Source organism: Sinocyclocheilus rhinocerous, unplaced genomic scaffold, assembly GCF_001515625.1.
Source record: "Sinocyclocheilus rhinocerous isolate Xijiao unplaced genomic scaffold, SAMN03320098_v1.1 scaffold1858, whole genome shotgun sequence".
NCBI lineage: Eukaryota > Metazoa > Chordata > Actinopteri > Cypriniformes > Cyprinidae > Sinocyclocheilus > Sinocyclocheilus rhinocerous.
Genome location: NW_015647052.1, coordinates 676,725 through 692,081, shown reverse-complemented (window position 1 = coordinate 692,081; position 15,357 = coordinate 676,725). Strand labels below are relative to the sequence as shown.

General features: G+C 36.4%; 1 protein-coding gene across 1 annotated transcript in view; it reads right to left on the bottom strand.

The window, feature by feature from the left end:
• Nucleotides 1–8,733, bottom strand: part of LOC107708619 (AT-rich interactive domain-containing protein 3A-like) — a 102,912-nt gene extending 94,179 nt beyond the window's left edge. Inside the window, exons 1-2 of the mRNA XM_016512898.1 lie at nucleotides 8,302–8,733; nucleotides 6,338–6,964 (exon numbers count right to left, since the gene is read on the bottom strand). Of these exons, the coding sequence (XP_016368384.1) occupies nucleotides 6,338–6,964; nucleotides 8,302–8,340 (666 nt within the window). The 5' untranslated portion in view covers nucleotides 8,341–8,733. The remainder of the gene's footprint in view (nucleotides 1–6,337; nucleotides 6,965–8,301) is intronic.
• Nucleotides 8,734–15,357: the final 6,624 nt, after the last annotated feature.

Below are 15,357 nucleotides of genomic sequence, written 5' to 3'. Positions count from 1 at the left end.
GTCGTCATATTAGTATTTGCTGAGTTTGTTCATTACCCTTTGACTTTTCCAAGCTATAACAGAAAGTCCAAGTTTCTTGCTCTTAAAATGTGACATCTATATTAAAGAGGCAAGCCAAACTAATCAATCTCCCTGCATGGTAAAAAAATGTTGTTAGGTAACTTAAAAATTGTGCTTCAGGATTTTCTAATAGTTGTATCTCAGCCAAATATTGTCCTATCCTAACAAACCATACATCAATGGAAAGCTTATTTATTCAGCTTTCAGGTGGTATATAAATCTCAATTTCAAAAAATTGACCCTTATGACTGGTTTTGTGGTCCAGGGTTACATATAGTCTAAAAGATTAAACATACTATGAATAATTGTAATCATTTTAAATGCTACAAGTTAATTTAGGAATCACAATATTATAATGTACAGTATGAAAAAATATATTTATTTTTTGAGATCTGCTAAAGATTACATTTAATAGTGTTATTAAATTATTAGTGGTTTTAAAGATTAAACATAAGTGAATTCTATATCATGGTAATGGTTATGTGGTATGTGGTCAACAACTGCCTGAGATATATACTGGTAAGATACTGATATATTGTGCATTCCTTGCGAATATATCATAGTTATACCAATACAAGTGTAACATATTATAGTAAAAATGCAAAAATTAAAAACGTTTTGAAATAAAAACATTTAAGCACATTTATCAGCCTCTTGCTCAAACTACAGTAAAAAAGTTGCATACATTCAGAGTTTGTGTGATGACCGAGGCAGCAACAAACAGGATTAAAATGGAACGCTCTCACTTGGACGTGTGACTGTTTTTGTTATTACAGTCAGCGAGTAAGATGTTGACATAGCTCTAGCTCTGGGTCTGTTACCAGTTCTGAATGTTCAGCATGGTTAATGTTCGGAGCAGGATTATCAGATCACCTGCTGATGACATGTTCAACATGGATTTATAACAGGCCACCAATTGGACACAGCTAAAGCAGGCTCTTATTTATAAGACGATCTAAAACCGAGAAGACTGGAATTCTATTAAATATTTCCACTGACAGCACACGTCCAAAATGAACCTGCCACAGCTGTCAGAAGGCCTGGGTTAGCTCATACCACAGAAGGCTAACAACATTAATGTTAGGTAAAAATCACAACCTCTGTGCCATATGGAGAACTGGCTCCATGCATGTGTTTTAGCTTGAGACTGCATGCTGGGGAACTTAATGGCTCTCAGGACCCCAAAACATGTAAGCAAAGCAGTGTAATCAAACAGAAGGGGATACCGCAGGGGTGGAGCAGGCCTGTAAAGTCAAGGAATGTCTTGTGTTGACACTGGAGTTACTGTGTGTGTGTGTATTTCAAAGAAGGGGCTCCAAGCATTTTTATAAAGGTATAAATGGGCTTGAATTCAAGTGTGTTACTTGAGAAGACTTTAGGACAGCCCATTTAAATATATCAACAGACTATCCGCAGTGGCTCATGGGTTAGGGCTGTGTTGGCTGCACATAGCCTCTGTCTCTAACTTCCACAAGTTTTAATTTTTTTCTTTTCACAAAAGTGTCCAGCAAAACAAAGAGGTGCGTATCTTTAAACCCCTGCCCAATGACAACGTTTGTTTAACCACAAAGACTATTTTGCCTTCCTGTCTGGGGGGGGACTTTGTCTTCCTTTCAGTGATTTCACAATTGCCTCATTTCCTATTTTCTCCAAGAGATGTTTTGCTTAATTGTGAGTGTTTTCGGGTGAATTAGGTCATCACTGGCTGCCTCGATACTCATTCATCTCTTTTGAACTGCATTTTAAAAATTCAAAAAGATCATTCTGAATTTACACAGGTTTCTGACAATTATTTCTAAAAGATTAAACATCCAAACTGTCTCTTCTTAACTCAGAACAAACTAAACAAAGTTTAGAGAGTGCTAATACCCTCTGAGCCAAAAGACAATACATTAGTAGACTAATTTTACTAAAGTGGACTGGAGTAGCAAAGACAACCCTCCCTTTCCACAAGCTTATGTAGTGAAACCTAACACCACTGCTGGGTTTCCTCCACCCCGTTCAGCCCTGCCCAGCCCCCTCTATGGCCCTGTAAAAGCCTTGTTATGGGAAAAAAGCCATTCTTTTTTATGTTTGCAAAACATGACAGAGAGAGACAGAGGGGGGGAACAAACATATTCCCTGAAACCAAAGTGGAGGTCAGACTGAGCAATCAAAAGATGGTATTTGCTGAGGGGGAAAAAAAGTACACTCTGTATTTTAGTGAACACATTTGATATGTGCTTCAAACAGGTTGAGATATAGAGCCTGCTGATCCAGCATATTAACTCTAAATTGGAATCTGTTTGATAATACATACACTATTATTCAAAAGTTTGGGGTCAGTAATATTTTTTATTTAATGAATGCTTTTATTCAGCAAGGATGCATTAAATTGATCAAAAGTGACAGCAAAGACTTTTATAAAAGATTTGCTATTTTTTAAAGAAATACAATAAATCTTATCTTACAAAATGTTTCTTCGGCACCAAAACAGCATATAAGAATGATTTCTGAAGGATCATGTGACACTGAAGACTGGAGTAATGAAAATTTAGCTTTGTCTTCACAGGAATAAATGACATTTCAAAACATACTAAAATAGAACACTGTTATTTTAAATTGTAATAATATTTCACAATATTACGGTTTATATCTTATTTTAGAAATGGAACCTTGGTGAGCATGAGACTCAAAAATATTTTAAAATCTTACTAATCCCAAACCTCAATTATAAACTCAAATATTACTTATGTTTTTAAACATAACATTATTAGAAAAATACTGCTTTAATAAGTTTGCTATATAAAGTATATAAAAAACATATAGTGCAATGTAATGCAAAAAAAAAAAATCCCTCTGGTATTTCAATGCATACATCTAACAAACACTACATAAGCAAAAGTGAAAGTGCCAGTAAATATTTAAGTGTGCAACAATGTTGGTCCAGAATGTGATTCTCTTTGTGGACACACACACACGTAAACATGTTTGTCTGGCTAGACTGTAGTGAAGTATGCAGTTTGTTCCTATTTCGTAATGGCTTGGCTTTGAGCCGACCCATATGCAGCCTGAGAGGGATATCCCAGCATTATTGGGAGGGAGCCAGGTTGGAATGCCACCAGGTCTAGTTTCCTGCATTCCTGCCAAAACTCTACTCAACTACTTGCCTTTTTTTCCTCTCCCCTCACTGTTTCTTTGACAATAAACAGCCATATGGCAACCGGTTTAACTTTGTCTCTTCCGATCCTTTGCTGTCTGGCTCTCTCTTCTATCTATTCTGTTTTCCTTTGATGAATGACTCATTTGTAATATCAGTGCAAATTAACACATCCAGCTTAGGCTTGACTAAAAGAGAAATTAATTTATAATATTGTAAGACCTTAAATTTGGTTTTCATAATTGAGAGTTATTTAGATTTTTGGGTTTAGTTTTAATTAAGCAATACTGTACAAAAAACATAAATGAAAGGTAATGAAAACACTTTTTGACTTATAAAATTATTTCCAAGCTAAGCAGTAGTCTGTATTTAGTGTTTTAATTACTTTTGCAAATACAGACACAAGGAATTTGGTGCCAAGTAATGTTAATGCCAGTCTATTTTTACATTCCTCTAAAAAGCCTTTCTTATTTTAAGAAGCCATTTATAGCATTTAGACAGTTTTTTTTTAAATGTTGAAAACAGGCAGTACAGTGGCTCCAGTCAGTCTGCCTAATGCTATCGGCATCCTTACATTGTTTCTGCATTTCACTTGATTTGTCCAAATAGCTCAAAAGCGATTACAAAATGCATGTTCTCGACTTCTGCAAAACAAAATTAATCGTGTTGTGTAACACTGTCCTCAGTTTTTTTAAGCAAATGTTGTGGTTGGTATTATTCTTATATGATCAAAAAAAGTACATACTGATTTGTATTTCTTGTTAAAAGTCCTTTATAAATCTAAGAGTAACACACAACTTCTGGAAATGAAAACCAAACATATAACATCACATTATTAAAATAATGCTGAATTTATTTGAGATTGTTTTTCTCCATTTCATAACGTTGTCAAAACAGCTGTCCTTATTCAAACTGCATTGCAGCCCTTACGTTAAGCCAGTGCTTACACTAATGCAGCCGCTAATGTGCATCCCTCATTTGGACAAGCCTCTGAATGATCCATCATAAATAAGGAATGACAAGTCCATCCAGGCTCATTCTGCATGTGTTTGCTTAAGAGCCTCACTCTCAGTGTATCACTCTAAATTATCCTTTGAGAATATAGTGGAGCAAAACTGCTGCAGCATAACTACGAAACATTCCAGTGTATTTCCAGTGTACAGGTGTACAAGCAACCTTGAATAACTAAAATGTACCCATACTGAAAGTTTTAAATAAAACAATCAAAACCAACTAACCAGACTAATATTTTGCACTTGTGCACATTATCAGCAAAGGCTTTAATAAAAACATATTTGCTCTTTATGCTCTCTGCAAAAAACACGTTTTAGACCTAAATTATGAAATGGTGACTATTTAAATATTTTAAGCAATTATTTAAGCAATTAATAATTTTTTTGCATCATAATTAAATTCAAAGTAGTTCAAAAAGTGCAATTACTACAGGTTGCAATTTTGATTTTACATAAAGATGTAATGCAGCAAACTTCGAAATTTTTAGTGCAGAGTCTGCAGTCTGTATGTCTATGTGCTAATGAAGAAACTAGACACTGAAGCAGCGATTAAACCTGATATAGTCTAACTTAATATATAATGTCAATGCATGATGCAAGTGTCTGGACAGTATAGTTTTCATAAAGATTAAGCATTAAAGTTTTAGCACTGCCTAAAAGCCTGTTGTTTCCATTTAATAATTCAGTTTTTTTTATTATGATGGCAATTAGCGGTTTCGTTCTGAATGATACTGGGGCTTATGCAAGTAGTTTCACACAGGACTGAACACAATCTCACTTCATGCTTTCAAACTTTACACATTAGTAATCACCAAAGAGTTCACCAGAGTGCACATTCAAGGGTTATGGGAGAGCATTTCATGAACATACCTGTTTGAACTGCTCCTCATAAGTCCATTCGTGGAGCTGCGATTGGGCTTGCGGTGCCAAACCACTCGGTGATTCAGCCTGTCTAGGAGCTGGATAGGTTGGCTGGACTCTGGACAGATGTATCGGGGTACTTTTTGGAGACTGCCCGGCATCGGGATAAACAGCATGGCGCGGTGGGTAATGAGCTAGGAGTCCTTCCAAATCTTCATCCCCTCCAGCCTCATTCATACTGTCATCTTCCTCCAAGTCGCGGTCTTCATCATCCATGCCGCGGTCCAGGTCTGGGTCGTCATCATCATCATCATCATCGATGTCGGAGTCGGCTGTGCGCTCGCGTGGCTGGCCGGAGCTCGAGTTCGGGGCTCCCTCCATCCAGGCTCATTCTGTATAGATCTGTGTTTGCTTAAGAGCCTCACTCTCAGTGTATCACTCTAAATTATCCCCTGAGAATACAGTGGAGCAAAACTGCTGCAGCATAACTATGAAACATTTTTACGTATAACCCTGAATTTCCAGTGTACAGGTGTACAATCCACCTTGAATAATTAAAACGTACCCATACCAAAATAATTTTACATAGAACAGTCAAAACCAATTAACCAGACTAAATTTTTGCATTCGTACACATCAACAGCAAAGGCTTCAATAAAAACATATTTGTTCTTTATGCACAATGCAAAAGCATGTCTTAGACCGAAATTATGAAATGGTGACAATTTAAACATTTTAAGCAATTATTTAAGCAATTAATCAAAAAAATTTTTTTTTTACATCATAGTTAAATTCAAAGTAGTTGAAAAAGTGTGATTACTGCAGGTTGCCGATTTGATTTTATATAAAATGTAAAGCAGCAATTAAACAACCTTACAAATGGGATTTTTATTAGTGCAGACTGTATGTCTATGTGCTAATGATGAAACAAGATGCTGAAGCAGCGATTAAACCTGATATAGTCCAACTTAATATATAATGTCAATGCATGATGCAGGTGTCTGGACAGTATAGTTTACATTAAGATTAAGCATTAAAGTTTTAGCACTGCCTAAAAGCCTGTTGTTTCCATTGACTAATTCAGTTTTTTGATTATGATGAGAACTAGCTATGCAGTAGTTTCACACAGGATTGAACTCAGTCTCACTTCATGCTTTTAAACTTTACACATTAGTAATCACCATAGAGTTCACCAGAGTGCACATTTAACGGTTATGAGAGTGCATTACTACAATCTATCTACAGATCTCACTCATGAACATACCTGTTTGAACTGCTCCTCATAAGTCCATTCGTGGTGCTGCGATTGTGCTTGTGGTGCCAAACCACTCGGTGATTCAGCCTGCCTTGGAGCTGGATAGGTTGGCTGGACTCTGGACAGATGTATCGGGGTACTTTTTGGAGACTGCCTGGCACCGGGATAAACAGCAAGGCGCGGTGGGTAATGAGCTAGGGGTCCTTCCAAATCTTCATCCCCTCCAGCCTCGTTCATACTGTCATCTTCCTCCAAGTCGCGATCTTCATCGTCCATGCCGCGGTCCAGGTCTGGGTCGTCATCCTCATTGTCGATGTCGGAGTCGGCTGTGCGCTCATGTGGGTGGCCGGGGCTCGAGTTCGGGGCTCCCGATGCGAACGCTCCCCTCACCGCTGCTTGATAGTGGCGGAAAGCGATAGCTTGCTGGTGAATCTGCGACTCCACCATAGATCTGATTTCTTTCTCCTTTTCGGCTTGGCGGAGTTTCTCCTCCAGGGCGAGTCGAGCCGCCTGCTGTCGCTGCAAGTTCTCCATGACCGCCTCCAGCTTCAACCCGCTGCCGCCGCTCGAGTGACTGTGAGGGCCGGAGGAGCTGACCAGCAGAGGAAGAGTGTTCGCCGACGAGAAAGCGGCTTGCTGGGGGCAACAGAATGCAAATGACACTACAAATTTTATCTGGAAGCATAATTACGGGTGACTTCGAAGAGTCAGGCCCCCTTAATTAAGACTTAAACCCCCTCTCCTTAAAAAAACAAAATAGTTTGGGAAGGGGAAGTGGGGGGTGTAAAGTGTATATTATTTTTCATACAAACAGTTGGCTTTTTTAGTAAGTATAAAAGTTACATTTACAGTTAGTCAGAGCACGTATTTTCAGCTATCATCAAAAAGGCGGTAACGAACAGAAAAGTTCGTCAGAGGAGGTAACCAACAACTAGGCCTACGCTGTTCATGCGCTACCCATTACGATTCAGGCGGTAGCCTACAATAAAGCATAAACATATTATGTATTACATTATTGTACTTTCACATATCAGAACTATAATAACAAAATCTGTAGCTTTTAAACGTTTTTTTTTTTAATTGATGTTTAGTTAATGGTAAAATAGTGGCGCCAAATAACAATTCGCGGTGCGCAAGAAGTGCCCCGCCAGATTGTTCACGAAAATTACATTTACATTTTCTAGTTTAGCAGAATGGATACGTCAAAAGTAGGCTACATGTCAAAAATCCTTAAAAAGTATATGTCGAACCTTAAAGTGTATAATTCGCATAGTGGTTGTGAATAATTAGCCTACTTGACTAAAGATCACTAAAACAAAAGAAAAAAACAAACAAACAATTTATACCTTGAAAAAGACAAAACGTGTAACTGATGCACAGTGCCAAAATCCTCTCATCATTGCCATAACAACTTTGTTTCCATCCATTTAACTTGTTACAGCTAATTTGTTATTTTTACTCGATTTTACTCTTTAGTGAGCTAATTAAAGTAGTCGGAAAAACTCATCACCACAGGGAACTTCGGCACAACTTTGTTTTGTTTTTTTTTGCGTTCATTTTTCTTATATTAAAATGTTCAGATAGCCTAGTATTACCGAGTTCATAAGATAAAATTACTTATGGAAATTACCTATGGAAATGATTCCACTAACAGGATCAACTACCTGACGGTCAGCATTGTAGTTGCACGCAATGTCACATTTCTGATGTGATGTAAAAAAAACAAAAACAAAAAAAAACCCACCTCGAATTTTTCAGAGACAGAAACATGACAATGTATGTAACGTTAGCCTAAGCTATATTGTATACACTGTGTTGCTAGCTATAAGTCGAAGGGCAGCGTGTGCAGCGTAACACAACGTGCGCTAGTGTATAAACATCACTAAATATTGAATTAAATTATCTCAAATGAAGTGACAAGCTAAGCATAACGATATCTATATTCTACCTGAGGAGCAAAAGCGCGTGCTTACCAGTGCAGATTTAGTTGCTATGCTTGGGTTGTCAACCATGCTTCTCCCGTCAAATGCGACGAATTTGCTTAACAGTGACCTTTTTCCCCAAACAAAGTCAGAAGTGCTTGTATTCCCGTCTCAGCATCTAGATGTGTGTCGTGAAAGCAAAGAAATAGCTCTTTATGGAAACGGTTTCGCGACGCGCTCGCGGTCTCTGAGCGATTTGGCAACAAGTGGCTGTAACTGTAGCGAGAATGACCTCTGAGGACTAAAGATCAGATCAGTCCCTCTGCCTCCATCTGCTCTCTACACGTCAATAGACATGGATATAAGGCAATCAGGGCAGGGTCTGCACTAAGCCAACAGAAATACAGCTGAGCAGCGAATACGATCAGCTTCCTGCGCGCGCTTCTCTTCAAATACACCACTTTAAACTTTATTTCAAACTCATCGAACGCTTAACAATCTACACATTTTAACTTAAAACGAATGCTCCGTCTTTAAGAGTTCAAGGTGTAGAAAAGGTGGAAAGCTCTATCCAGCAGTTTTAGAGGGCTTTGCGTGCGTGAAACGCAAATGATAAAGTAAGCTAGTAATTATAGCCTCATCTTACTCACGCGTTGTTCCTCAAAACAAATGTCCGCATACATTTATATACCCACTAGCTATTTATGTGTTTCTGAACAAGAGTAGCGAAAGACAGTTGGTTTTAAGGTTTTACGTATGTTGAAAGCATGTTTATATGATATATACACTAAAAATATATTTGACATATATTACAGCATTTTCAGTTTGATTTAGCTTACTGGTTAAAACATTCATGTGCATGCTGTTTATGGTCAATTTATTATTTTTTTTTTGCATTGAAGAATTCTCTGAAACAGAATCTCTCTCTATTAACAATGCATTAAACATGAGGTCACTGAAAATACTAAAACTCCAGATTTGATTTTAAGATGTGCAATTTAGGCACTGATTTTCTTAAATTATCATTTTTTTATGTATAATATGCAGCTAATGTTAACTCATGCAGAATAAAAGTCCATCCACTGCATTACACCAGCATGTAGACGGACTTAAATAGTACAGATAAATATCACTGAGTGTTGGTCTTCTGTAAATACACCCTTCTGACTGCAGAACATATAATTGCCATTCACCATGCCATTATCCAAGATTTGTAATTATATGAACCGATAAACAGACTTATGATTGAATTCCATTTAATTTCAGAAAAGTATATTAGTCATTACAGTTCTTAGGGTTTTAGACAATTTTGCAGTAATGAAGCCAAAGGTGCCTTTGCAGCATCCTCAGAATCAAGGCTGACAGACAGACAGACAGACAGACAGACAGATAGATAGATAGATAGATAGATAGATAGATAGATAGTTTAACTGTCATATATTTGATGTCTGAATTAGTTCATATAGCACTGAACAGCTGGCAATTTCTCCCATGACCCCCTGCTCTCTGATTGTGATGAAATAACCTATTATCTTTTGACCCCAATAACTCTTTAAAAGAATTCTGTGTTGCTTTATGCCCTCAAACCATTGAGCAAAATTGATAATCATTCCACAGTTACAATCCATTCAAGTTAAAGCAAGGCTAAGGTCTTGCACTGACACTGATAAGGCTAGAATGATGGTTAATATGTTTGACACAGTGAACTGTGCTCAGAGGTATTTCTTAATGACAGGTTTGAATTCATACACTTTACACAATACTTCGATTATAATATTTACATATCTTAGAACAACAGTGAGACTTTTTAGTTACAGCTAAGATATGTTGGGACACATGTCAGAGATCTAATGTAATGATTAAAATAATTTTTTTTTTGTCAGATTGAGGTAACTGTTGCCAAGGTTATGTAAACAAAACCTCTCTTCCAACAATGTGAGGTAACAAACATCTCAGTGGATTAAAATTCATAAAATGAACGTAAATGGTGTAAGTAATGTGTTGTTTAACATCGCCACCTGCTGTTCATAATCGGTAAATACATGTAAAGTATACATACATTTAAAGCCTTTAGTGAGAGCTCCATGTGTTTCTTATATTTTAGTAAGAAATGAATGCCAGAAATTTTAAAAGAGGATATATATAGCGTTCCACATTATTAATCCTAATACATATTCTTTATCACAACATGGCTAATTATCCAGTTTCAGCTATAAAATTACTCTATAAAATAAAAATGACTCAGCATATAACTTACTGAAAATCTGTCATTGTTTTTCATATAGCACTCACATTTTTAGAAACACTTAGCTAATGAAAACATAAAAGCATCTGGGATTGGCATCAGCTCTAAGATGACAGCTAAGTAAATTCAATAACACTAATACAATTGGGTGCATAAAGCACAATGGTGTGATTGAGAGAAAAATAGCATCACCACAATACAAAATGAAATCAGTGTAGCCGACTCACTTATATTACATTAATCATGACAAAATCATATATTCAGAATCTAAGTCATGAATATGCCATGGGCACAACAAATCAGTAATAGTTTTCAGGTCAAATTTGGTCAAAAACTGTAATGCAAGTTCAGAAATTTGTTCAAAAGAGGTGAATGCGGGTAGGTCACATTTTTATCTAAAAACAAATTCTACTCTACCTGACCTTGGTTTGGCTTTATTAATAATCCAATTTGTTAAAATCAAGTTTAATGTTAAGTGCATTTCAAGAGAATTTCTTTTTTTTTCTTCTTTAAAAAAAAAAAAGAATAATAATCAAATTAGTGCAAAGAACCAAAGAAAATTAGAACAAGAATAGAAACCTTCCATGCATTGGAACAAGCGGGAGAGGTCATGAGTACAGGGCAGGGGGAAATAAGCATTTATGAAGCTGCCTAGCATCCTAATAAGAATGAGGAAGGGATTTGATGGGTTAGGTTGGTTCTAACGGGAAATAATCAGCAGTGAGGTTACAGACAGTATTGAGGGACATAGACGTACAAACATACAGCGAGCTCTATCACAGACATCTATTTCAGATGTTTGAACTTCAGGTTTTTCTCAGCAGTAAATGTTTAGGTTTTCAAACTCAAACTTTTAAGAATTTTGCAAAGTCTCAACAGATGTTTCAACTTATATGAAAACCAATTTTTGCACTTGGAAAAACCTGCCAAGTATATTGAAAATAAATCTGGGTGCTACACTACCAAACATATCTCACACTGTAAAAAATGACCGTGAATTTAACGGTAAAAGCTAACGTATTTTTTACTGTAAAATTCCGGCAACCACAGCTGCCGGTTTTTTACCGTAAATTTTACGGAATTTTTTTTACAGTGCATGTTAATATTATGTACTGAATGCAATCCACATCGTAGCTTATTTAAAGTATTTTGGTTTGTTGCTGCATCACCTGTGGCCCGAGACACTGGGATAGGCTGCATTCCCTTTGAGCAGGTGAGCTCTGAGCTTTCTCGTCTAACTAGGCAATTGCAGCAGGCACATGATTAAGGTTATGAGATTTATTCTTTAAAGGTTACTGAGTAATGAACCACAGTAGTGTTATAGCATTAATGATCAATTACAAACACATGCATGCATGCATGCATAAAAGACTGAAGACCTTTAGATTCTGGTGAACAAAGTGAGTGAATTCCAATAGATTTACAGGAATATAAATAATGTTGATATTATTGGTAATGATATGTTATTGTTATAGATATGTTAGATATTGTTATAGACAGATATTATTGTTATAGATAACATACAATAGTGCCTGTCTGAACATACTTTTAGCAACCCAATGGAGCCGATCCAAAAACAGAATATTTGTATTAAACCACTATACAAAGAAAGGACAGTTCCTGAAATATCACGGTTGCTAAATCTACCCCATTTTGGTTTAGAGACTAAAATTATATATAGCAATAGCTGTATAATGATATACAGCTCCTCTTTGTGAATTTCTGAGAAAATAATTTTTACAGATCACCAGAATACAAGTGATTGACATAAATAGGAGAGGAAGTAAGTATGTTGACCAAGACCTGCATATTTAAGTTAACAGTTGAAAATGGAACAGCAGGTAATTAAATCAATACTGATCAGGGTTATTGATCACTGAAAACTTAGGTCAGTGTATAAGAATGATCGTGTATCTTAGTTTTTCCAATACGTTTCCATTATTCTTGCATGCAAAGCAAGTACAAAAATCCATCTTTTTAATTCAGACTACATAACTGATGAACACATTAACTCATTCTTTTGTTTATGTTGTAAGTTTTTGAAATGTTGTTCAAATCAGTTTCAGCTGATGTGGTCCTCTATAATGCTACGTGAAATAACCTGTTCCACAATAACACAAGTCAAGTCACCTTTATTTATATAGCGCTTTATACATTACAGATTGCGTCAAAGCAGCTTTACAGTGTTAAACAGGAAAATAGTTTGTCAATAATGCAAGAAGACAATAATCATATGTATCTATCATATGTATCTACTTTAATGCACTGCTATGTGTGTGTGTGTGCGTGTGTGTAAGGGTAGGTCTACAAATGTCTGGAACACACTCGTAATTAGACAGTATTGATGTCATTGTGTTGAAAAGTCTGTGGGTTAAAAGGAAGGCTAGCTACTGTAATTACATCTCTTGCTCTCTATCTGAGTGCATTTTGGCTAATTATTCTCCCCCTCATGACCACTGTAGCATCTAAAAACCATTCTCTAGGTATTTATCAGCGTTAACACTGGGAGGTGATGCTTTCAGAGAAAAGCATTATTGCACTGGTATGTTGGGAAATGCAACCAAAGCTATATTAAAATAAGTATAATGTTAAGAATTAAACTTGTTCTAAGGGTGCATGTGTGTAAAGGTTTACCTGTGTCCTTTGTGTAAGCCAAATGAGTTTATTCTGTTCAGTACCTATGTGCATATTGCAAAAATGGAAAGTTCAGCCTGCATGAAAGAATTAGTATAAGTGAAGAAGAATTTCCAAGACTAATTCAGTCTGATGATTAATCTCTGTCTGGAAAGTGCCTTGGTCACCAAGGCCTAAAGGTGCAGTAAGTAATTACATTGCTCTGATCAGTCATTTTATACTGTGTGACTTATACTGAGAGTCAATCATGATAAAATAAATTCCATGAGGAAAAGTTTCCATTAACAGGGGAATTACAGGAGGCTAATGTGAGACTGACCATCTGAGCTCAACATCAGGTTAACCAGTCAGGTTAACACACAAAAATCAAATAAGTTCAAACGTGTGCGTGGGCCGTAAAGACAATTACATTTCAGTAAAATGTATTGATTCTGCTCTGCTTGACACTATCAAACAAGGTAACTGAATAACTGAGCTTTATAAAGAATATCTCTTTGGATTTGAGACTTTAGTCTTTGCAACAGATCTTCTTTATGCACCAAGAGCTTGTAACACTTCAAAGAGAAAGGAAAAATTTAAATCGCATTATATGACCCCTTTAATTAACCTTTAGTACAGTGTCTGTTGGTGTCTGATAACTTTATAGTTAAATTAAATATTTTCAATAATGCATCATTAATTCACTCAGGTTTTTGTCTAAAATGAGATTGCAGTTGAAGTCTTTCAACATTCAAAAACTTGGCCTATAGGAAATAAGAAAGGTGGCAGACATTTTTACACCACTGCAAATTAATGACGCAAATGCAATTTGCTTAAATGTTCTGCAACATGAACAAATTACAAGGAAGTGTGAGTAAACAGTTACCTCTAGAAACCAAGGGATGAGGTGGCGCTTTCATGTATGACATCTCTTTACTACTGGAAACCATGAGTTTGCTGACTACGAGCTAGAGACCTTATAATCAGGATTAATGCAGAACACAGCCCACTGACAGATGGCTTCAATTACGTGAGCACTGTAATACATTTAAGAGAGCACCTGTCATAAACTCAAAACAAGTACAGGTCTGCTCCAGGAATTGCAGAAAAAATAATACAATTCCTTAGGGAAAAAAATAAATATATATATCTGAAAACTTGACAACTTGACTTGGAAGTGCAAAAGGATAGAACATTAACACAATTATCTGAGTTTTAATGGCTGGGGAGCATTTTGGAACAATTTTGTGATTCAGTAAGCATATCAATCCCATGGGAGAACTACACCCAGCGCAACAGAATAAAAGATACTCTCAGCATATTGCATCTCAGGAAATAGGGAGACTGATATTTATGTGGGAGTACAGTAGGTGTGCCAGGGCTGTCGTTGTACTTTGGCCATTGGATAATTACAGGGACATACTTCACTGCAGTTCTCTGAACGGATCTTTTAGTTGCTGTTATCTTTATATCGATTTTGTTTATCCAGTCTGAATGTGTAATACCCATGGGGGCAATCAAAAGAGCTGGGATTCAGAACAGTCTCGTTGTCTGAAGCCACAGACTCAGCGCACCATTTAGCAGTGACGTGAATAAGAAATATTGTGTCTGGAGAGCTTGGCTGAGTCATTTTTAATCTGCCGCTAAATCTTTTTCTGAAATGTGCTTTGACTTTCAGTCTTACTATTAAATTATAAAAACGATATATGTTGCATTATTATCCAATATTCTAATTTTATATCCTTTTCAAAAACTTGCATATAAATTAGGCAAATCTGTGATCTGTTGTGTTGCTGTATGTCTACCACTAGATGTCACTATGATAGTGCTTGAATTATTGAATAAAGCTTAACGATTGTATGGATGGATATGCAGTCCACTATTAAAAATGTGACATGCCATATTACATGACATAAGATTATTGATTGATGACACTGGTCAGAAGTTGGTTTTAAGAACATTTTACCTGATAAGTGGGACATCTTGCAAGTTGCTTGTGTTCTTAGTCATTCTTGTGTACAGGCGTTTTTTCATAATGTAGTAGAAGACAGTGAACCTGTTGGTGCAACAATGCTCACTACTGCTTCAGCTCCAACGTGCTACATCTCTGAATGAGTTGATTACTGTAAAATTGCCATCAGCATTGGTAAAGTGAAAGCAAATAGAATTAACAAAAGGGTAATTTCTCCATAAAATTATGGGTGAACCAAAAAAAAAAAACTACTTACAGAAATGTGAGAGTTGGGGAA